Source organism: Salvia miltiorrhiza, chromosome 4, assembly GCF_028751815.1.
Source record: "Salvia miltiorrhiza cultivar Shanhuang (shh) chromosome 4, IMPLAD_Smil_shh, whole genome shotgun sequence".
Taxonomy (NCBI): Eukaryota; Viridiplantae; Streptophyta; class Magnoliopsida; order Lamiales; family Lamiaceae; genus Salvia; species Salvia miltiorrhiza.
The window spans coordinates 9,202,004-9,227,360 of NC_080390.1; the positions used below are offsets into that span (position 1 = coordinate 9,202,004).

Genomic DNA, 25,357 nt, shown 5'->3' on the forward strand with positions numbered 1-25,357 from the left:
GAGTACGCTGTCTACACAGATGCGTCAAAGAATGGTCTAGGATGTGTACTTATGCAAGACGGAAAAGTGATAGCTTATGCATCACGACAACTTAGACCACACGAGATGAATTACCCGACGCATGATTTAGAATTAGCAGCAGTGGTACACGCATTGAAGATATGGAGACACCATCTTTATGGAGTACGGTGTGAGATATACACCGATCACAAAAGTCTCAAATATTTCTTCGAGCAAAAGGATCTCAATATGCGACAGAGAAGATGGCTCGAGTTAGTAAAAGATTATGATTGTGGAATTAATTATCACCCTGGAAAGGCTAACGTTGTAGCTGACGCTTTGAGTAGAAGTAATCAAGTAGAATTGGGATTTCTCCTTACCCAAGAAAAGGACTTGATCAAAGAATTCGAGAGGATGAACATAGAAGTTATATTACCACCACAAACGACAGAGGTCGTATTGGCCACATTGAGTATTGCACCGGATTTGCGATCAAGGATTATCGCGGCGCAACGAGAAGATGAGAAAATGGAAAAATTGCGTATGAGGATTCGAACTGAGAGAATAGAAGGTTATCAAGAAGCGGCAGACAATGCCATCTTATACGAAAGAAGATTGTGTGTGCCTGATAAAGATGAGTTGAAGAATGAAATTTTGAGCGAAGCTCATGACACTCCCTACACCGCACACCCAGGAAGCACGAAGATGTACCAAGATCTGAAAACTAGGTTTTGGTGGGAAGGAATGAAGAGAGAGATAGCAGCTTTCGTAGAAAGATGTTTGGCATGTCAACAAGTAAAAGCACTACACCAAAGACCATATGGCAAACTACACCCGTTAGAGATTCCCGAATGGAAGTGGGATCACATAGCTATGGACTTTGTAAACCGGATTGCCGAAGTCGAAAAGAGGTAACACAGCCATTTGGGTAATTGTTGATAGATTGACGAAGAGTGCCCATTTTATACCTATTTCGATTACTTATGGATCTGACAAGCTAGCTCAGATCTATGTGCGAGAGATAGTACGACTGCATGGAGTACCGATGACGATTACATCCGACAGAGACTCCAAATTTACCTCACGGTTTGGATAAGCATGCAGAAGGAGTTGGGTACTAAATTGAATTTTAGTACAGCTTTTCATCCTCAGACAGACGGACAATCTGAAAGGACTATACAAGTTCTGGAAGATATGATCCGAACTGTTGTGCTAGACAAATGAACCCAATGGGAACAAGTTTTGCCCTTAATCGAATTTGCTTATAATAATAGTTTCCAGTCAACTATTAACATGGCTCCATATGAAGCCTTGTATGGGAAGAAGTGTAGATCTCCGCTTTATTGGGACGAAGTAGGAGAAAGAAAGATACTTGGACCTGAAGCAGTAGAAGAAATGATTTCTACCGTGCGACAGATTCGTCAGAGAATCAAGGAGGCCCAAGATCGTCAAAAGTCCTACGCAGATACTAGAAGAACGGAGATTCATTTCGATGTGGGAAATAAAGTTTTTCTGAAAGTTTCCCCATCTCGAGGAGTGCATCGATTCGGTGTGAAGGGAAAGCTCAAACCAAGATACATAGGACCATATGATATACTAGAGAAAGTAGGCCCCGTTGCTTACAGACTTGCGTTGCCACCACACTTCGCAAACGTCCACGACGTTTTTCATGTATCTCAACTGAGGAAGTACGTGTTTGATCCAAAACACGTCATTCACCAAGAAGAAGTATGCCTAGAACCGGACTTGAGCTATGAGGAGAGGCCAGAAGTTATTTTGGATAGGAAGATACAGCAGTTGCGAAACAAATCAATTGCTTTGGTGAAAATCCAATGGAGACACCATGGTCAAGAAGAAGCAACATGGGAACTTGAGCAGAAGATGAAGGAGAAGTACCCCGAGCTTTTTCCCGAAGGTAAATAACGTAAATTTCGGGACGAAATTTTTTTAAGGGGGGTAGGATGTAACACCCCGCATTTTCCTCATTTTAAATATTTTGAGATTTATGTTTAAGAGCACTGAGATATAAAAATAAGTTATTGATGAGATAAGATTTTTAATAAGTTGAACTATTATATTTTCAATGAAGAACTAGTGAATGAAATACTTTGAGGAAATAAAGATGTATAGAGATGAAAGATGTATAGAGATGATGGTTGAACGAGGATGAGGTTAAAGATGTCTTTTCTTTTGATAGTATGTTAGCCGAGTTCTGGCCTTGGAGTTCTGTTTTGGCCTAGGAGTTTGCTATGGCTTGTGAGCTCTGCTCGGGATGCGGGCTCTGGAATGCCATAGGTGAGGCCATTCCTATGGAATTGCCATAGGTGAAGGCCATTCCTCTGGAATGCCATAGGTGAGGCCATTCCTCTGGAATGCCATAGGTGAGGCCTTTCCTCTGGAATGCCATAGGTGAGACCATTCCTCTGCTTGGTAGAGAAATCACCATTCCTCTGCCAGGCAGAGGGGAAGTCATTCCTCTGCCAGACAGAGGGGAAGCCATTCCTCTGCCATTCGTCTGCCCAAACAGAGGGGAAGCCATTCCTCTGCCCAGACAGAGGGAAAAGCCTTTCGTCTGCCCAAACAGAGGGGAAGCCATCCCTCTGCCCAGACAGAGAATGCATTCCTTTGGCGAGCATTTCTCTAATCTGATGCAGAACCTACTTTAGAGAGAGAGGAGTCAAAGCAAGTGGATAAACTTTGTTAACGGATAAGATATTTTATGCAAGTGGATAATTAAGCATGTGTTAATTATCCAATACTTGATGGCTAAGTAAATGGGGTTATATATATAACACATTTCTCTTTCATCCACCATAACAGACGTCCCTTTCCTCTCTCTCCTCTCTCTTTTCTCTCTCCTCTCTCGACTGTCATTACCCAACGCCATTGATAAGCTGGTAAAAAGCTTCGTAAGTTACTTGTATCCCATAACCACCGATTAAATCTAGCTGAAAACACTCGTATATCCATAGAACGAAAGCTGGGTTTGAGCTAGGAATCAAGAAGGTGGAACTATACTTTTCGTTACAGATCATAAGAGTAAGCTTCTAAACACATGAATTTACTTATATCTAAGCTTTATGAGCATGTAGATGAGGGACCAAAGCATGAAAACAACTCCTAATTCAAGTTGGTAATTTTCGAAGATTACTAGGGTTGAAAGTCTTCTACAATTTTTGTCGTCTTCTAACTTTAAGATAGAGAGTATATGCATGCTATTAAGATGTTAATTATTGATCTTTGAATGAAAAGCATGATTTGATTTTGAGATATGGTATATAAAGGTGTTAGATTGTGTGATGTTGGAAAGATAAGATTCATGAAGAAAGTGAGGATTTGATTATGAAATGAGCCTATGAGATTGAAGTTATGATTATTGATGGATTAAAATGATGGTTAGAAATGATTAATAACGTTTTTGATGAATTGGTTTGACAAGAAAATAGAGTATGATTGACTATGAGTTAATTGGCTAGCTTTTAAGCTACTGACTTAATGGTTTTCGACGGGGTATTTGATACCCAAAAATCTTGAAAATTTTATGGTAAACATATATAAGTGTTAGGAACGTTCATGTAAAATTTGAGGTCATTTGAACATCGTCTGATAACCTTTTAAATTATGAGTCTCTAACTGCAACTTTCTACCGAAAGTGTGGAAGAAACAGATACTAGAATCACTTTTCCAGTAGCTTTTCGTGAGTTTATGGTTTCCACATTTTTATATGAACAATATGAACATTTTAGCTAGCTACCCATAAAAGGTTAAGTCTTTTTGACAAGATCTACTATTTTTCTAAAATCAAAACTTTCAGTTGCACATAACTGTCGAATATGGTAGACTGTAGGAAAATGATCATATCTCCTAAACCACATAGAGTTTTGCAACCTACTTTTTTTTAAATGAAACTAGACGTTAAGAGGTTTCAAATGATATGAGTCCCAAACCCAGGAGAGTTCCGAGGTAAAGCAGTTTATTACTTGAAGTTGGGACAGAGTATATGAAGTCAAGTATGGTCTTTCACTAATTACACCTACCTTGATCTAGTAAATTCCATGTGTTAATGGTGATAACTATACACCTTAGTAATTCATAAAAAGGCTAATGGAGTATATATGTATGTTTATATATGTATATAGATGTAATACTTTTCCGAGATAAATGTACTTAACCAAATTCGGTTCACTTGAGATATTAAACCACATAGTAATGTCATTAAGCATTATGTGAGTTATCTGATATATGTTAAAGAATGTGTTATACCCTCATAACTTTGGTATGTGATTGTTATATGGGTTTGAGTATTTAGGAGTCGTTCTTTAAGGAACTGATATAACTTAAAACCTTGGTATATGGTTGATAATGGAAATAATGAATAATTAGGAAGTATTATTATAAGAGTGTTTTGTTACAAGGAGTGATTAGTTACAAGAAAACAATGAGAAAGGAAGACTAGTACTTAGATAAGAATAGTAAACCTAGTGAGGTTTTGTCTGATTGACGTTTATTTTATTACATGATCGTCTATGCCAACGATGATATCTGAAGACGCGAGTCAAGGGCATAAGTAGGATTTCTCCGAAGTACAAGTACCAAAGCTAAGATTTCCAGGTGGGCATTACTTTCTAATACCTCTATTACACGCTTTCTAAATGATGATTTTGATGATGTCTATAAGTTTTAAGATGATAAATTGATGTTTGAACTAATTAACTTGCCGAATTTTGATGACGACGAGCCTGTATGTTACCCTCTACGGATGAAACGATTTCGGGTCCTGCCAAAGGCGGGATTGTGTACACGGAGGTAACTGTGAGCTGTATACCGGGTTGGCCGATCAGAAATGACCGTGAGCCGACTGTCAGGTCGGCCGGTTACGGTGCTTGAGAAGGAGGCCTACTTCTCAGTACCATGATGATGATAAGTTGTAGAAGTGGTACTACATGCTAAGTATTTATGACTGCAGTCTATTTTTCATTACTTTATGATGCTTATAATTTATCAATTTCTTACACAGGTTCTTTTAAGTAAAACCCCTGTGTGATGTATAAATGGCAAGTTAAATGTATAGCTCTAAGAGCGAGATTGTTTATTTTCGGCTTATGTCCACTGAGTATTTTATACTCAGCCCTGCATGTATTTCTAAATGTGCAGGATGAGCAAGGAGAGAGAGATTGGGGGATCGCTGGAGGGCTGTTGTTCATAGACGACCTTTTGAGTACCGTATTTTACTACTATACGGTTGTGCGTATAGTCGAAGACTATGTTCTTGAAACTTAATTAGGATTGTTACTCTCAGCTATATGTCTTCATACATATAGTCTGATCACGTTTTGCTGTGCTACTCTGAGCAATATGAATCATTGTAAATATTTAGCTATACTCCCTTTGTTTTTGTTGACTAGAACCTTGATACATTTGAATAAGTGAAGCCGATAATGTTTCTATTAAGTTTGATGATATTTTAATTGTTTCAACTTGAATTATTAGTTGCTTCCGCTTGATAAGTCTTTCAGATTTCCTTGTTCTACCCTATCATTTTATTAGTCGTATCGATACCCAATCTACGCTATCACTGGCTAGATGTCGGGCTGCGACAAAGTCCTACTACAAAAATGAGTATACATGACACTGTATACATGATGCTTTTTATGAAAAAGCATCATGTATGATCGCCTTTTTGATATATATGACATTAATTTTAAAAAAAAGTGACATGTATGCAGTGTCATGTATCGAATACATGACGCTTTGCTGACACTTTTAGAAAAAGCATCATGTATGAGCGTCGTTTATTCATAGTATACATGACATTCCTACAAAGTGTCATATATGTGCGTTACTTTTAATTCTATAGATGACAGTTCTGCAAATTGTCATGTACGTTTTTAAGTAAATCGTCAATAATTATATTATTCTTGACATTTGGTATAGAATGTCAAGTATATTTAAAACAAGCGTCATATATGTGCTTTAAAATAAATTTAATTTTTTTTGAAAAAAAAATCATATCAAATGCATCAACATAAATATTACTCCTACCAATTACAACTCTATTAGGTTTTATCTGTGATGCACGGATTCGCCTAAAATCAACACAATGCAGTATCCGATACGCGCAGGGGGCGGGTGCGGGCGCGATTCGCGTGGGATTCGCACGGGATTCGCCACGTGGCGAATCCCCCCCCCCCCCAAAAAAAAAAAAAAATTGGATTCGTGAATCGGGTGCGCCAACCTCGCGAATCCGATGGTTTCTGGTGGTTGGCTTCGTTAGCCGCTGCGGTCGTCGGATTTTAGAGGGCGGCGGCGGTAGGGGCGGCGACCTCCTGCCGTTGTTCAATCGGTGTGAGACACAGATAGAGGGGGGTGAGTGAGAGGCGAGTGTGGCCGGAGAGGCGGCGCTTCAAACGACGGTGGCGGTGGCGGTTTCTCACCTTGATTTCGCCGGGGAAGAAGAACGAGGGAGGTGGCGCGGGCTGGCTATGTCCTCGTGTGTGTGGGTGTGCGACAGAGGGAAAGAGAGAGAGAGAGAGGTCAGAGAGAAGAGAGAGCAGCTGTGAGAGAGAGTGTGTGCGTGTGTGGCTGAGTGTGTGTGAGTGAGTGTGTTTTAGTGTGTGTGTATTAGGTTAAAAGAGAGGGATTGGACTTGGGCCCTTTGATTTATTATAATGGACTTGGGCTTTTATTAAAAAGGAATTTGATGGCTACAAAATTTGGGCCTTTAACAAATTTTAATTCTTTAAATGGTCATATATATACACATATATATATATAGAGGGTGTGGTTCTAGAGAGAACTACATTATTTGTGAGAACGGGAGAACCATCAAATCTAATGCATTCACTGTAAAAATTAATGCATCCGCTGTTAAAATTAATGCACTCAAAAAAAAATGCTCCCTTCAGGATTCGAACCCAGGATCTGCATTCATCCAACAAGATGATGCATCCACCGTAGATCTTGATGATCGAATGGCTGAAAATGGTTCTCCGGTCTTCTTTTATTTATGGTTCTTTCCTAAACCTCTCCCTATATATATATATATATATAGGAATGAGATCATGTAGTATCCAAGTCTTATAATAGATCCCTAGGTCCAATTCTTGACCACACATTTATGACATTTGGCGCATCAAGATAGTGACACGTGGCAAGGACCTTCCAAGCATTCCAAGGCAAAATCTGGAGGGGTAAAATTGGAATATAATTTTTGGAATTAATAATTAAAAAAAATTATATTTTCACAAAATAGATATATTTTAGATGCATAAAGTCTCACACGAAGATGCATAAAGTTTTCAGATGAAATGCATAACTTTTGGGGTGGGGGGGTAGGTGGTGGGTGGGTGGGGTGGGGGGGTGGGTCCGTGGTCAGAAAATCAGTTTTTGAAAAAAAAATTGGGGGGGAGGTAGGGTGGGGTGGGGGTGGGGCAGGGGTGGGGTGGCGAAAATACCAGATTTATTAAAATGAAATGCATTTTTTGTATAATTTAATGCATTTTTATGTGAAAACTTTATGCATTTTTGTTTGATTTTATATGCATGTGAAACATGCCTATTTTTGGGGGGTGGTAATGGGGAGGGTTGGGGGTGGTATGGGGTGGGGTGGTGAAAATACCAAAACTGTAAAAATCAAATGCATTTTTCTGTTCAAAGTTATGCATTTCAAGTGAAAACTTTATGCATTTTCGTGTGAGACTTTATGCATCTAAAATATATCTATTTTGTGAAAATCTAAAAGAATATATATATTTTTTAATTTTTAAATTCGAAAATTAAATTTCAATTTTACCCCTCTTCAGATTTTGCCTTAAAATGCTTGGAAGCTCATTGTCACGTGTCACCATCTTGATGCGCCACATGTTATAAATGTGTGGTCAAGAATGGGATCTAGGGATCTATTATAAGCTTGGATACTACAGGAACCCAACCCTATATATATATATATATATATATAGGGGGCCGCTCCAATGAGACCCCCTAATTTTAGTGAGATCTAGGACACGATCTGGTGCATTTATTTTATCAATCCTATGGCTGATATTGTATCTGGAGGGTGATTTTTTTTCGCAGGGTTCGAATCCTGGAGGGAGCAGAATATTTTAAATTTTGTTATTTATCAGTATATACTGCATTGTTCATCAGTATATACGGCCATGTTCATCAGTATATATGTCTTATTCATTACGAATTTTTTAAATTTTATTTTTCATCAATATATACATCTTGTTCATTAGATATACATTTTGTTCATTAGTATTATATGTCTTATTCATTGTACCACTACAAGAAAAATGCAAAAACACTACACTTAAAAGACAAGTGTTTTAACAAAAAACCGTGGTCATAGACTCTAAAAGCGTGGTAGTAGATAAAACCGTGGTCTTTTAGCATTTTTTCATGCTAAAAGACCACGGTTTTTTAGTAGCCTAGTCGTTTCAGTGTGGTGGTACTTAATGTATGACATCGATTTTAAATAACACATGTTAAAGAGGTCAAATAGTGTAGTCTTATTGAATTAATTTAATTAATAATTAAAAAATACTTCAAATCCCTAATTAATCCTAACAGTACACAAAATTAACAGCGTCTGCTCTTCACACCCGTCTTTGCCGCGACGCCGCGCACCTCCTCTGCGCTGCCTGCGCGCGTCTGCTCTCCCTCCGCCGCCTGCCTGCGCGCCGCCTGCTTCGCTTGCTCCGCCTAGCTACTCCGCGCGCCGCCTGCTTCGCTTGCTCCGCCTACTCCGCGCGCCGCCTGCTTCGCCTGCTCCGCGCGCCGCCTGCTCCGCCTGCTTCGTCTGCTCAGCTGCCTGCTGCGCCGTCTGCTTCGCCTGATCCGCCGCCGCCTAATTCGCCTGCTTCACCTGCTCCGCCGCCGCCTGCTTCACCTGCTCCGCCGCCGCCTGCTCCGCCCCCTACCTGCCTGCTCTGATAAGCTCAGCCCCTAATTCGAAACCCTAGCCTAAAATCAGGTAATAGCTGAATGCAGGGGCTATCTGTAGGAAGTAGGAATATTGTTCAGATTTGATTCTAAAATGATTTGAGTGTGAATTACTTTCAATGGGCTTGAAAACAAGTTGGTGCTCTTCTTTGGATGATTAATGGTATCTAGCTTTTCCACTTCTGTTCGATTTTTTCTTTTGCGAATATGTTGAAAGTAGGCGAAATGTGGGGAGGAGAAGAAGATATGCATGTTGAAAGTAGGCGAAATGTGGGGAGGAGAAGAAGAAATGTTGAGTGTAAATTTGGTTATTTTCAGAATTGGATTGAGCTTCATTTTTTTTTCTTCCTTTTTTTTGCTGTTTGTTTGGATTCTTAACGTTGTGTGTATCTTTCATTCCCATGTTGAGATGGTTCTTTTTTGTCAGCGCCCATCTACCACTACACTACCTACAACAACACTCTTTTTACCCCTACGACTACGGTTTTTAACACTAGTCTATCAGCATTTTTCTTGTAGTGTACTCATGTTACACGAAAAATAGGGGGTCTCACTGGAGCGCGCCCCTATATATATATATAGGGAGAAGTTCAATTGTGAAGCATAAATGTTGTGAGAATTGAGAATTGATCTTAAGCGTTAATTTGTATAGATCGGACGGTCCATGCTTCATATAATATTAGACGTCCATTAACTAATTGAGGTTAGTTTAGTCTTTCAACTATTTCCAGTACATGGTAATTCCCCCTAATAATCGCAACAATATAACTCTCGTTTGGAAAGATATGATTAATTAATCAGCTGGTTTCATTCTTTACGTTACTAATAGTAGAAAACTGAAACATAATTATTCACACAAATTCATTACAATAGAGTCGCCATCAGCAAGTGATATAATTCCAATCATGAAGTTTCAATAGAGTTGTACTACACAATAATTTTGGAACTTTATTCGTGTAAGTTCATTACAATTTTGAAGATGTTCATTATAATATCGTGTAAGTTCAGTTAGCACTTCACATTCACCTGCAAAATATTAAGTTTTTACGTCACCAATATAAAACTTGGATATTCAAAATAACTATTTATATTCCAGTCTCGTCGAACATGGTTCATATTTTGTTGAACTTATCCATTACTGTAATGAACTTTAATGGATTTTTATAACTTATTTTATAGTGTAATGACTAATCGAATTCATTTCTGCGCCCACCGGCCACTAGGCCGTGAGCCGTCAACACGAAGTCGTTCCTTGATCTTTAGGCTACCACTATCACGAATCGAAAAGCCGAAATACTATCTCCATATCCCAACCAACGACCGCAACAATAGTGGTATCCTTCACGAATCGCACCCTATAATTTTTAAAAATCCGTATCCCTGCACCTGAATCGTATCGCTCCCGCACCACCCGCCCCCTCGGACCTATGCAACATAGGGTTTTATAATGGTAAAAATGAATTTACAAATAAAAATGAGCTTATAATTTAATTATTAATAAAAAAGAATGAATTTACTTTATCATAGTAATTTTTATTAATCCATCAAATGTTATATAAAAATAAATAAATATTTAAATAGTAAAAAAAATTAAGAACAAGTTTATACCCAGAAATTTCATCAACACTCTCGCCTGCATTTCTTCCCTCTCAAAATCCTCTGTTCCACTCAAAAACATCAAATCCGCCTTGCTCAACCCTACCAACGCCATTCTCGCCGCCCTCTCTGCCATTCGCGTGCCCCGTCGCCGTCTCTGCAGCGACATTTTCCCTCTCAAACCCACTCTCTCCGCTGAAATTTTTTGGCACCGCACTAAGCCCTAGCCACACCGTTATCATCGCTATCTCCGTCATTCTCGCGCTCCGCCGTCGTCTCGCCGTCTGTGCGGCAGGATTCTTCCCTCTCATACCCTAGAGGCACCGACTAAACAGATCTCTTATCGTGCATCAAAGGACACTTTTAATCTTGGACCTCCGATTCACCGATGAGTATTTAACTTTTTCAATACATTTCCCATGGTTCTGTTTCTGAGTTCAGATTGCAGGTATATTTAACCAATTGCATTCTAGTGAGTATGTGTTAATCAGATGTATGAACTCGAATCAGTTTCAGGCAGTGAAGGTTGTTCTAATAGTAATACTTCATATTTATATGTTATAAGTGCTATATTAGTAATTGTAATTTGCTGTATATATATATAGAGTTATATATATAGAGTTATAGCCGGATCATTTTAACACAAGATCTCACATCTTGTTTTATATATATATATATATATATATTCAATTCAACCAGTCATATATTTCAAATTTTTATGGGACCTTTCTTTCACTATGTAAAAATCACCATCCATTTTATTAAAATCTGCGTCCACGAAAAATATCATATTTTCGGTGGACGGAGGGAGTGCATATATAAGACATTGTAGAACATTAATTATTTAAAGAGACAACATCAGAAGCACATGGCAATTGGCAACACACGAAGGCCTCTACACAGTCCCTACACTCCTTATTTAATTTAAACCTTTCGCCATTCATCAAAAAAAGCCACTAAAGGTAAATCGACACACCACAAGAGCCCCTTGTCCGCCACAAGAATATCATACACTAATTTCACGTTCTCTTCTCTCATGTCAACTTCACCATCCATCCTCATCTCTTCTACTCCCTACTATACACATTTTCTTTATTTATATTTAAATCCCATATATTCACTCTAGCTCTAGCTCTATATATACACACACACATACGAAGTCGATTTTTGGTATTGAGATACATACATAAAAGTGTATGTATATGGCGATGGCCTGCCCAAGCGACTGGCCGGAGCCCATAGTCCGAGTCCAATCCCTATCGGAAGCGTGCGCTAAGATTCCGGAGCGCTACGTCAAGCCGCTCGAGTCGCGCCCTTCCTTGAAGCAGATCACGGGTGCGGGCGAGGTGAACATACCGGTGATCGACCTGGGCGGGCTCCACCACGATGGCGCGTGTGGCGGAGGCGTGCCGCGACTGGGGTTTCTTCCAGGTGGTGAACCACGGCGTGAGGGCGGAGCTCATGGACCAGGCGCAGGAGGTGTGGCGGCAGTTCTTCCACCAGCCCATGGAGCTGAAGCAAGCCTACGCCAACTCACCGGCCACCTACGAGGGCTACGGCAGCCGCCTCGGCGTCGAGAAGGCCGCCATTCTTGACTGGAGCGATTACTACTTCCTCCACTACCTCCCTTGCAACTTGAGGGATTATAACAAGTGGCCCTCCCTCCCCATTTCCCTCAGGTATATCTTTTTTTTTTTTTTCGATAGGAATTCGTGTCGCCGTACGTATTTCTATTCTTGTACAGTACCCGCCAGAAATAGAAAATACTAGGTTTGACATACTCAAACCTATTGAGGTGTCACTAGGATTTTCAATTTAACAGTACCCACTCCACCACTAAGAGAGATCGTGTTGTGCTCAGTTTAATTATAAGCTCTCTAAAACAATTTTATAAGCTGTTTACGAGCTTATAAGTTTAATTAGAGAGTGTTTAATTGGCTAATTAAGGTTATTTTAAAGAACTTATAAGTTCTTGAAACTTATAAGGTGTTTCAATAAAACCTTAAGATGTAGTTTTATCAGTTTCAGGCAGATGTAGTTTGATCTAATTGAGAGTTTGTTTGCATTTTCAAATAGAATTTGCTGGAACATGATTTCAGGAAGCTAAGGGACGAAGATAAAGAGGAAAATGTGGGTTCAGAACAAATAGTATTTAATGAGTTTAAAATGTGGTTCAGATGCAAATTATTACTTCTCCCTGAAATGTGCCTATTTTATTTGTGTATTTTTTTTGTTATTTTCTCCTTTTCTTTTATTTTTCTTTTTTATTTATGACATTTTGATTTATTATATTATGCATTTCTTTTTTTTAAGTATAAATATTATTAATAGAACAAAATAACATAACTATCAAAAAAACATCAAATTATATATTATAGTTTATTTTATGAAGAAAGTTACAAAATGACCACATAACAAAAAGTTGTTTGTAAAAGTTCTTCAAATAATAATAATTGTCTATCTATTTTTCGAATTCATTATTCATTTATTTAAAAGTCCAATGGAGAAGATTATATTAACTTTTAAAACTTCTTCGCAAAAAAATAAACTTTTAAAACTTAAAATTAGAATCAATTTTTATTTTCCATGAGCAATTAGAATAAATTGTTGTATACATAATAAATTTATATTCATTTTATAATTTCGATCTCACTTTTAAACATTTTAAAATATACCGAATCTTTCCAAATTTTGCAATTGAGCTTTCTTCGATTTTTCCGACGAAGATGACGTGAATACCACTACTGAGTAAAATCCGATAGCGAGGGAGTAAGCAACATCTTTTGGTGTGCAATTAAGCACAGAATTACAAAACTAATAATGTTAGAGTATTATATTTTAGTTTTTACTAGAATGATAAGGATTTCATTTTTATTTGCAAAGGTTTAAAATTGAGGTCGACTTTGTCAAATAAGTATAAAATCGTGATTTAATTTACATTTACCATTCTAATGCACCATTGATTTATCAGAATTATTTTTGTTAAATAAAATATTTTTATTTTGTATAACATGTTTTTTATATCAAAATAATTATTTTGACCGGTATTAAAACAAGTTTATATAATTATTTTGACCGGTATTAAAACAAGTTGATATTTTAGTGGAGAAGATGAAGGTGGTGGTTGACAGCAGTTGACGGCGGTTTTCCACGAGATTTTCGGCGGCGCGGCTGAGGGCGGCTTAGGGTAAAAGGCCCGAGAGAGAATGGTAAATGGTGGTGAAAAATTGGTGGACTAATGGCAAAAAATTAGTTTTGTTGAAACCCTATAACCCGCGACCCTAAACCCTACCCGCACGCGACCCGCGTGCCGGATCCTACCCGGTCCGCCTCTTAAGGTTAAAATCGTCCGAAATCAGAAAAAATGCCAAAATTTAAGTATTTTCAACTAGTGGCCATAAATTGTGTTTTATACTTCATTTTGGCTACCTCAAAATTTTTCTCATCTTTAATTTTTTTATTTTGATTGTTAATTTATCAAAATAAAAAAATGTCAAGTCAATGGCTACGACTTTTGCTACGCCAACAGAAAATCAAAATCTACAGCATGTTAAATAGATATATGAAGCAATGACGCAGGGAGAGGATCTGATGGGTGATGGCAGGAAAGGGGTGGTGTTGGGATAGATCTAACAAATTCTTCATTAATGTTAAAAAAACAAAAAAGCCCCCAAAAATCTGCCAAGAGAATTGAAGAAAAAAAAGCAAAAAGATAGAACGTTTTAAACATGTTGTGTGGCAGTTTATTTCGTGGATGGAGTATTGAGTAGTAATTATATTTTCTTATATTTTAATTATATTTAAAATTTAAATTTATTAATTTAGTTTATCGTTTAATTTCGATATTCACCATGCAATGCACGGATGGGTGTACTAGTTCTCTCTTAATGATAGAATTTTTGGATCCAAATACCATATTAGAACTTTCTAATTTTTTTGACACAATAAAAAAAATTGAATCAACATTTTAACCATAATCAATTGTAGCACAAACTCATTACAAGAACTAGCATTTGCATCCCGTGCAATACATGAGAAAAAAAATTTAATTTTTATATTTATATAAAATTAATACTAATTCAATTATTATACTTATAAATATAATAAAAACTTAATTTTAATTGAATAAGTTTTATTAATTAAAAATAAGTTTAAAAAATTAAAAATATATTTATTTAAAAAAGATGAGAGATGAGAAAGAAATTTATAAAACTTTAATATTTAAATTAATTTAATTTTTACATTTTAAATCAAATATTTTCATAAAATATATCATATTAAAGCTCTTATTGTGATCTTTAATTTGATATGCATATTAAATATTTTATAATTAATCGAATTTCACAATTTTGGAAAGAAATGTAACAACAAATAAGAAGTTAAAGAAAATCAAAATAAAAAGAAAAATATATAGTTTAAACACAAACCTTCAATTTAATCATAACTACAAAATTGCCACTCAATTTTGAAATTGATTTCAAATTGAAAACTCATTTTTTAATATAGTATAGATATGAGTGAAATGAATTTCGTGGAAAAAAAAATCAGAAAAGCATTAAGTTGAAAGAAACTAAAAAATGTTGAAAGTTCTCGTATTCACATGCAAGTAACCCATATTAAAATTGAAATGTGTACGACAAGTAGATAATAAAATGCCGCATAGAAGTCAAGTCAGATACAATTTGATCGGCTCATCGTGCTCGTGTATCTAGATTCCAAAACTAAAGTTCGTAGAAAAACCAAAAAAAATATTGAAAGTTGTATTTACACGCAGGTAATCCTTGAAATAAATTATAAATGAGTACAATGATATCCTTATATATAGATATTTATTTTGATGAAGTTTTACAAAAATTCAATGTAAGATTTAGAATAATGGATAATCTTTTATATAGGTTCTTCATGACTTACAAATTCGATGTTGATCATATATACACACAAAATAAAGATTTTAAGGTAAATATGAATGGAGCATGTAATAGATGCCACATATCACCCGAACTAAGAAGTAGTGAGTATGTTTAAATCGGATCCATAGCTTTTACATAAAAGGAGACGAAATGCTTTAACATGAAAAGAAATGCGTGATTTCTCGCCTGAAATAACTAAACAATATAGAGTTGAATGTGGTGAGGTACTTTGCCGTCAAGCAGTTGCTCGAGGCGGTCTCTGGCAAGTCGTGGCTCAGCCCTAGACAGTGATAGACGCCAGAGAGTTATTTTCTCAAGTGCAATGCAGTTGTCCAAAATATATTTCAGCAATTCGATATGATCGCCAGCACCCACAGAAAAACCAAGGAACTCAAACGCTTTGAGATGCCGGTGCAGATGACTTTCACCGTTTTGGGATGTAGAATGAAATGTTAGCGAGCCCACAACCTGCACGCAGCAAAAGCTTTGTAAGACAAAACAGAGCAAATTAAGTAGCTAGATGTTTATTTTTGTAAATTAACCAACATGTAATTTGAATTCTTGAAGAAGAGGAGATGCCCGTATCAAAGCCGTTACAGGCAGGAGACCGTGTTCATAATCTCCACTATATATAACAGTCAACTTCTTCAACATAGGCATTTGAGGAAAGCCAACAGCAAAAAACACCTACAGAAACAGCAATAACTTGTTAAGTAATAGCATATATGTATAAACAAAACCAAGAAAAGTAGTATATAGTCTAACCTCGGGAAAGAAGAGATCCAAACTGAGAAATTGCAATCGGTCTGTAGAAGCAAAATGCTTTGGGACCAATTTATGTGTTGTGCAGAGCCTGAGCCAAGTAAGATTTGGAGCAGAAATTTTTATGGTATTTTCACCAACAGGCAGACCATAGCAAACATTTATATCAAAGTGCTTTAGCGCGAGTGCCGTGCCACAAACCACGATATCAGATGTCAAAATTGAAGAATGGATATACAGTTCCTCCAACAGGGGGCAATTACGTAGCAACGAGTCTATAGCCTGGCCACTCACTTTGAAATATTTCAGACACAAGCTCTTGAGAGATTTAAAACCAATGAGATTTTGAGGCAGACACACCTTGCTGTCTTGACATTGCAAGTCCAATTCCAACTTCTCGACTTGTCTCGAAATCCCAAATTCAAGCCATTTGGCTACTGCGCACTGCGCTGACTCGTTTGCATACAAAGAGATTCTGAATTCTTTCAATGAAGGGGATTTGTGCGATTGGAGAACCGAGTTTACTATTTCTATGTACTTGCACCTTTCAGCATCCCATTTGCTCCCTCGAATAAGGGAGTGATAATCGTTTGTCAGAAGCTTCGCATCCAAGTTGAGATTAGGGATGTGTTTCCACAAATCCGACCATCGGGAAGAAAGAACGCTAGTGGTTACACATTCCCCCAGCGACAGGAAGGACAGTATGACAAGGATAATTTCATTAGGCAACTCACTTAACCTATCAACTCCACCATCGCATCTCTCACAACACTAACAAACAAAACAACAATGCAACAACTAAATATTAAGTACAATGTAATAACTAGAAATTATGAACAATGAAATCTTACAAGAAGAAAAATGACTGAACATGTAGTAGAGGGATGATGATAATAATAATAATTATTATTATTATTATGAATTTACTATTTAATATTTTGAGTCAAATACAAAATTCAGAATCCTAACAGTACGTTTTCTTATTATTTTTTTCCAAACACTGCCAAGTAATCTGCCAGAAATCATATTCTCAGGATTCATATTCCCAGAAATCGTATTCCCAGACAACATTACTTTCCTGCCAAACAAACAGGGCCACAATGTAAGTAATTTGCCGTGTTTCTTCTTGCATTTGTCCAATGCAGCATATTTCAGAATTCAGAGTGACATGAATGGACAGTTATCCCCCGTCATGCACCAAAAATATATACCATAGTACAATGCATGAATAATGATCAACTTTATAAATGTTTTGCACAGATTGACATAATAAATTGTCGGTATCAAATGCAAATCCATACAATAATACCAATGCAGCGGAAACAATTTATAACGCACATACAACCGAGAAACGTCCCCAATCTTAGCAAACAAGAATATCTCCACAAGTAATCAAGATAATATGCAAGACGATAAATGAGACAAGAGATTTACGTGGTTCGGCAAATGCCTACGTCCACGGGAGCAACACCAATCGTAATATTGAAGAACTCCGACGATTCGCACAACCCGCGAACTCGTCACACAATGAATCAAGAATTACACCCAAGATGAGATCAACCTCTCACTCTCGTACACTCTCAAACCCACGCTGGAAAAACCCTCTTCAAATACCTCACAATCTCTCGTGTATATCACACCCCAATTCTCTCTGTTTTTCTCTCACAGCTCTCTCTGCTCTCACCTTGATGTCTGAAGCAAGAAGTGAGTATTCACTTACGCTCCCTCTCTCCCCTTACGACTTTCACTACAAAAAGCAAAAGGAAAAAGCAAAAAGTAAAAGCAAAAGAGAAAAGGGTTGTCCCCTTGTCTGCCACCAACAATTCTCCACCTCGTACTTCATTTGATAAACCTCAAATGTAGGACGAATACGAGCACCGCCCACGAACATGGACACCCGTACAAGCTGCACCACTTTTCCATGGTTGCCTACATACCCAATCCAGGGATCAAGCTCCTGTAGTTCGAACACAAAAGGATAAGCTCCACCTCACCCCAACACCGCCCCGAAAGGCTGTCCCGTTTGATTATCAACACGGGTTGATATGTAGCAAGTCCAAACAGTGTTGAAACTTGCCACCAGTCACCACCTTGGTTAACATGTCTGCTGGGTTTTCATCTGTGTGCACTTTCATAAGAGAAATATCACCTTCCTCTATGACATCCCGCACAAAATGATACCTGATATCAATATGCTTGGTACGAGCATGATGAACCTGATTCTTTGCCAAATGTATAGCACTCTGGCTATCACACCACATGTCCAAGCGATCCTGCTTAATCCCAAAATCACCCAGAAGACTCCACAGCCACAAAGCTTCCTTAACCCCCTCTGCCAAAGCCATGTACTCAGCCTCGGTAGTGGAAAGAGCCACTGTAGCCTGCAACATCGATCTCCAACTAACGGGGGCACCGTGTACACAGAACACATATCCCGTAGTAGATCGTCGTCTGTCTAGATCACCCGCATAATCCGAGTCCACAAACCCATTAACCTGACATGTATTTCCACTAAAACATAATCCTATGTCGCTGGTACCCTTCAAGTACCTAAGGATCCACTTCACAGCTTCCCAGTGTGTCTTTCCAGGATTAGCCACATAAACCTGCTCACAACACTAACTGCTTGTGAAATGTCCGGACGTGTACACACCATAGCATACATCAAACTGCCAACTGCACTAGTGTAAGGCACTTTCTCCATCAATTTTTTCTCTTCAGGTGAAGTGGGAGATTGCTTTCTAGAGAGCCTGAAATGAGGAGCCAACGGAGTTGCCACCGATTTTGCATCTTGCATCCCAAATATTTGCACAACCCGCTCAATGTAGCTTTTCTGGCTCAGGAACAAAACACAGTTTGTCCTCTCTCTTCTAATCTCCATACCCAGTATTTTCTTAGCAGTGCCCAAATCCTTCATCTCAAACTCTTTACCAAGTTGAGATTTCAGTCTATCTATCTCCACCTTGCTCTTCGAGGCAATAAGCATGTCATCCACATACAACAAAAGATAGATATACTCACCTCCAAGAAGTCTCCGAATATAGACACAACAGTCATAATCACTTCTGGAATAACCATGCTTCAGCATGAAAGAATCAAACCGCTTGTACCACTGTCGAGGAGATTGCTTCAATCCATACATGGATTTCCTCAAGCGATAAACATGATCCTCTTTACCCTCAACCTTGTAGCCCTCAGGTTGACGCATATAAATCTCCTCCTCCAAGTCTCCGTGCAGGAAAGCAGTTTTGACATCGAGTTGTTCCAGCTCAAGATCACTGTGAGCCACAACACTCAACAACACCCGAATAGAAGTGTGCTTCACTACTGGAGAGAAAATCTCATTGTAGTCCACTCCCTCCTTCTGTGCATATCCCTTTGCTACTAACCTCGCCTTGTACCTGATCCCACCGAGCTCAGAATTATCCTCTTTCTTCTTGTAGATCCACTTACAACCAATAGCCTTCTTTCTTTTGGGCAAAGGTAGAACCCCCTCCAGAACTTGATTCTTCCGAAAAGACTCCATCTCTTCTTCATTCGCAGCCAACCAGCTTGCGCTATTCTTATTCCGAATAGCTTCCTGGTATGATGCTGGTACCGCATCATCCTCTGGTAGTGCGCACCTGACCAAGTTTGCCTGCCCATAATGCTTTAAAGGCTGATCTGACCCCAGCTTTTGAACTCTCTTGTATGCTCGCTTTGGCCTAGTGGAAGCCAAATCATCCGCGAGCCGCTGCAGGTGTAAAACATCTACATTCTCTTGATCAAGAGCTTCGAGTTCAGACTCCTCATCACTCTGTTCTCGAGTGTCTCCATGACCTACTTCTTGAACACGACTAGAACCTGGTTGATCCTTAGGTTCTATCTCGATCACCTGAGACTTGACCGTCTCATTTTCATCTTCACCGGGCATTGTATCTTTAAACTTAGCTGCCATGGAATACTCATCAAAGATAACATCCCTGCTGATTATGAACTTTGAATTTTCTAAACACCACAAGCGATAACCCTTCACTCCAGTTGCATACCCCAAGAATATTGCCTTCTTGGCCCTCGCCTCAAGCTTTCCCTCGCTGACGTGATAGTATGCTGTGCATCCAAAAGTTCTGAGTCTCTCATAATCTGCATGTTCCCCAGACCATAGCCTGTATGGAGTATCTCCACCTAAGCTCGAATGTGGAGATCGATTTATGACATGAAGTGCTGTAAACATCGATTCTGCCCACCATTCTCTGCCTAACCCTGCATGAGACCGCATGGACATTGCTCGCTCTCGCAGCGTGCGATTCAGTCTCTCCGCTACCCCATTCTGCTGCGGTGTATTCCTGACAGTCCAGTGCCTAGCAATTCCCTCCTGGTCACAGAACTTCTTAGAGTCACCATCTGTATACTCTGTACCGTTATCAGATCTCAATGTCTTCAATTTCTTTCCTGTCCTGTTTTCAACCATTGCTTTCCACTTCTTGAATGTGTCAAACACCTCATTCTTATGCTTCAAGAAATAAATCCAAGCATATCTAGAATAATCATCAATAAACGTGACATAGTACCTGGAGCCTCCCTTGGTGGTAACTGTAGCTGGCCCCCAGACATCAGTGTGCACATAATCTAAGATGCCTTTGCTCCTGTGTTTGCTGGCCCTGAACTGAACTCGGTGTGTTTTCCCGTACACGCAATGCTCGCAAAATTCCATGCAAGGCTTCTTCAAGTTCTTCAGCAAACCTTCTTGACAAAGTAGATGCAGATCCTTCTCTGACATGTGTCCGAGTCTCCTGTGCCATAACCGGGTGTAGTCCCCTGGATTTCTACTAGTTCCATCTGCTCCAACTGCCGCACTTCCCGTCACTGTTGTGCCCAAAAGCGTATACAAATTTCTTTGACGGATACCCTTCATCACAACTAAAGAACCCCGAACAACCTCCATGACTCCATTCCAAGTGATAATTTTGCATCCACCGGAGTCCAAAACGCCAGCGGAAATAAGGTTCTTACATAGTTCCGGGATATGTCTCACATCCTTTAAGGTTCTGATAACCCCATCATGCATCCTGATTCTGATCGAACCGACCCCCACTGTTTTGCAGGAATGGTTGTTTCCCATCAAAACAGTTCCACCATCTATTTCCTCATAGGTAGTAAACCACTTCCTATTCGGAGACATATGATAAGAGCATCCCGAATCAAGTATCCACTTACCGGAGCTTTCCTCGTTACCCGTGGCATTGAAACACTCACCGATATCCCCTTCCTGCGAAGCAAACCCAGCTTCTTGTGTCCCTTGTACCTTTCCGCTGTTGTTGTACTTGTTCTTGTTCTTCTTCCAAGTTGTCTTCTTGCTGGGGCAATTTGCTTTGAAATGCCCAAGTTCCCCGCACTTAAAACATGGTCTCTCTGCAAGAGGTTTTGAACTGGATCTAGCCTTTACTCCCTTGCCTTTCTCTCGATCACTTGTCTTGCCCCTCGTATACAATCCATGTGCCTGCTCTTTGCTCCCACTAGTAGCCATGCCACTAGTTGCAATCTTTCGAAGATCATCCGCCAGGAGTGAAGTCCTAGTTTCATCCATCGTCAGAGTGTCGCCCATGAGCATCAAGGTTTGTACAAGATTTTCATACGATTTTGGCAATGAGAGTAATAGCATGAGAGCTTGATCCTCATCTTCCACCTTCACATCAATATCCTTCAAGTCCGATATGCACCTATCAAACTTGTTTAAATGTTCCTGGATAGGTGTACCTTCCTCCATCTTGCAAGTGTACAATTTGGATTTCAAGTAGATCCGATTCGTTAGAGTCTTCGTCATGAAGTTCGCCTCTAACTTCAACCATACTCCCGCGGCGGTTACCTCATTGTCCACCAAGAAAGCAACATCCCTCTCTAGGCAGAGAATGATCGACGCTCGTGCTTCAAGATCTAACTCTTCCCAATCCTCATTCGACATGTCTTCGTGCTTCTTTTCTTTACCCGCCAAAGCTTTGTGTAGCTTTTGTGAAATTAGCAAATTCTTCATTTGCATCCTCCAATAGGAAAAATCATTCTTCCCATTGAACCTTGCTATCTCATACTTTCTTATCTTGACCGCACCACTCGTAGACGTCATTTTTCAGCTTGTTTCAGATTTTCGTTTCTCTCAGGAATTTCGTCGAACACCTGGTATGCGCCTCTGCAAGGACCAGCTCAATACCCCTCAAATGTGAGCTCAACCACCTAAATTTGATATCAAGCTCTGATACCAATTGTCGGTATCAAATGCAAATCCATACAATAATACCAATGCAGCGGAAACAATTTATAACGCACATACAACCGAGAAACGTCCCCAATCTTAGCAAACAAGAATATCTCCACAAGTAATCAAGATAATATGCAAGACGATAAATGAGACAAGAGATTTACGTGGTTCGGCAAATGCCTACGTCCACGGGAGCAACACCAATCGTAATATTGAAGAACTCCGACGATTCGCACAACCCGCGAACTCGTCACACAATGAATCAAGAATTACACCCAAGATGAGATCAACCTCTCACTCTCGTACACTCTCAAACCCACGCTGGAAAAACCCTCTTCAAATACCTCACAATCTCTCGTGTATATCACACCCCAATTCTCTCTGTTTTTCTCTCACAGCTCTCTCTGCTCTCACCTTGATGTCTGAAGCAAGAAGTGAGTATTCACTTACGCTCCCTCTCTCCCCTTACGACTTTCACTACAAAAAGTAAAAGGAAAAAGCAAAAAGTAAAAGCAAAAGAGAAAAGGGTTGTCCCCTTGTCTGCCACCAACATAAATATTAAATACCTACCTCCATTGTATCATCATCTGGGAGTGCTTCTGCAACATCACACAAATTCCAATGATCAGTATGAGTATGCATCGGCTCAAAATCGAACTGAACCAACCGCCCAAAACACCTAAACCGAAAACCAAACAGATTTTAGAATTTAAGGAACCAAACCAACCGAATCAATGTGAAAAACCGATTCTAAATCGAACCGACCGAGTTGCTGTGCAGTTAACTTGAGCATTCAAAATCTATTGTTTAATGGAGTTAAAATTATTTTTTGAAACATTAAAATCTCAAACAACATCAAAATCAACATTATTTTCAACATGGATTTCAGCCAACTACAACTTCAACAAAGCAACAAAATAACTGATTAATTAGAACCAATAAACCCAAATCACATTCACGAACTGACTAGCCAAGGTGGAGACGACGGAGGGTTGCTCTGCTGGCCGTGATGTCGAGGCGAGACGTCGTCGAGGTGCAGCAGTGCCGGTGAGAGAGGGACCAGGGAGAGACAGAGATATGAAAGGAGAGATATGAGAATTCTTTCTATTGCTATTTCATTTATACGATTTTTTTTTTTTTTTTTTTTTTTTTGCTGTATATTTTGAATGGGTTAGTGGACAGTTATGTAAGGGTGAGAAATGAGAATGCATGTATAACTATTGATAGGTATTTTTTACGTGAGTTAGTGGAATACTACTTGCTTAATTAAAAAGTTTTAAATTATTTTTTAATTATCTTTATATATATAAAAAGAGAAGTAAATATAAATAAGTTCAATTGCAAGGATATAATTGAAATTGAAAAAATCTTAATAATTAATACTTAATTAGTGGTTAATTCTTTTGTTTCAACTACAATTAGTTATCTAAAATAAACGGTTACACTTAGAATTTCTTCATTTACTTTTTAATCTCATTAATTAGTACAAAACTTATTTTCTTTTCTATTTATTTTATAATTTAATATGAATATAATATACAAAATGCATCTCAAATAAAAGATCATAAAAAGATCTTTAATATGATATATAATATGTAAAAAATTAATTTAAAATAAATAAATTGTTATCATTTAAAGTTTAACCATATTCAAAAAATAAATACTTCTAACTTCCGTTAAAATGTGTAACATATTCAAATATCTTTCAAAATATTTTTTAATTAATATTTCTTCTTTCTTTTTGTGAATTTATTTTCTTATGTTTATTTTTTACTTTCTTCTTTCTATCTCTACCTAGGGCTGGCAAAATATACCGAAAACTCGGTATACCGGCCATACCGTACCGTAAAATATCGAAAAATACCGAATTTAAGGTATACCGGCTTTTTTGGTAAGGTATGATACCGTACCGAAGATTTACGGTAAGGTAAAGGTATGGATTTTCCAGATACCGAGGTATACCGGTGTATACCGATACCGCGGTATATACCGAAAAAATCAATAAATACCGTATTAAAGGTATATACCGAAACACGGTATGATACCATATTACTGGTATACCGAATATTACTGTATATACCGGCGATGCGGTATCATACTTTATTCTAGTATACCTTAATATTCGTTATATACCGGTTATAAGGTACAATACCTTATTTTGATATACCGCAGTTGTCCGTATATATTGGTATACCGAAAATCACTGTATATATCGTATCAAAGTCTATAGTTTTAAAATATATAATATATATTTTTATAAATATCATCAAATGATAGAAAAACAAATAAAATATAGTATATAGTATAAGTCACACAATAATATAAAATTGTTTATTTTGATATTATAGTATAGTTGTAATATATAACTAAAATTATTGTTTTACAATAGATTATACATCTAACTTATATTAGTTACATATATATAATAGCATAGTTATAATATTAGTATTATATTATAAATAATATTACGTCTAACATATAAATATATGTAACTTATAACATTTATATAATTTACTATATATTACATGAATGCATACACTATAAATATCATCAAATGATATAAAAGTGAATAAAATATAATATAGTATGTAAGTTATATAATTTAATATAACTGAATTATTTATATTGATATCATAACACAGTTATAATATAATATTCTATATTATATAACTAAGATTATTGTTCTACAATAAATTATGCATCTAACGTGTAACATCTATGTATATAATAGCATAGTTATAATTAATATTAATATTATATTATAACTTAGATTACATCTAACTTATAAGTCTCATATAACTTTACATTGATATCATTAATAAAAACTGTATTACTTTTTGTTTATTTGTGATATATTTTAATTATTATGTCATTATTATATTTGTTAAATATTATTCATTATCTAAACATATTT

At 37.7% G+C, this 25,357-nt stretch overlaps 1 protein-coding gene, 1 long non-coding RNA gene and 1 pseudogene across 2 annotated transcripts; 2 read left to right on the forward strand and 1 right to left on the reverse strand.

Moving 5' to 3' along the window:
- The first annotated feature begins 4,458 nt into the window (after nt 1–4,458).
- LOC131022604 (uncharacterized) lies at nt 4,459–5,451 on the forward strand. The gene is made up of 2 exons (XR_009101352.1): nt 4,459–4,611; nt 5,155–5,451. It is a non-coding gene; the product is annotated as an uncharacterized LOC131022604 (long non-coding RNA).
- A 5,991-nt stretch (nt 5,452–11,442) lies between these two features.
- LOC131022605 (jasmonate-induced oxygenase 1-like) lies at nt 11,443–12,841 on the forward strand (annotated as a pseudogene).
- A 2,564-nt stretch (nt 12,842–15,405) lies between these two features.
- On the reverse strand, nt 15,406–23,571 carry LOC131022606 (putative F-box/FBD/LRR-repeat protein At4g13965). Its single transcript, XM_057952117.1, has 5 exons — nt 23,411–23,571; nt 23,014–23,122; nt 16,215–16,982; nt 15,996–16,136; nt 15,406–15,917 (listed from the first exon to the last, which is right to left on the reverse strand). The coding sequence occupies exons 2-5, from the start codon at nt 23,083–23,085 to the stop codon at nt 15,645–15,647; spliced, it is 1,254 nt and encodes a 417-aa protein (XP_057808100.1). The 5' UTR covers nt 23,086–23,122; nt 23,411–23,571; the 3' UTR covers nt 15,406–15,644.
- Nucleotides 23,572–25,357: the final 1,786 nt, after the last annotated feature.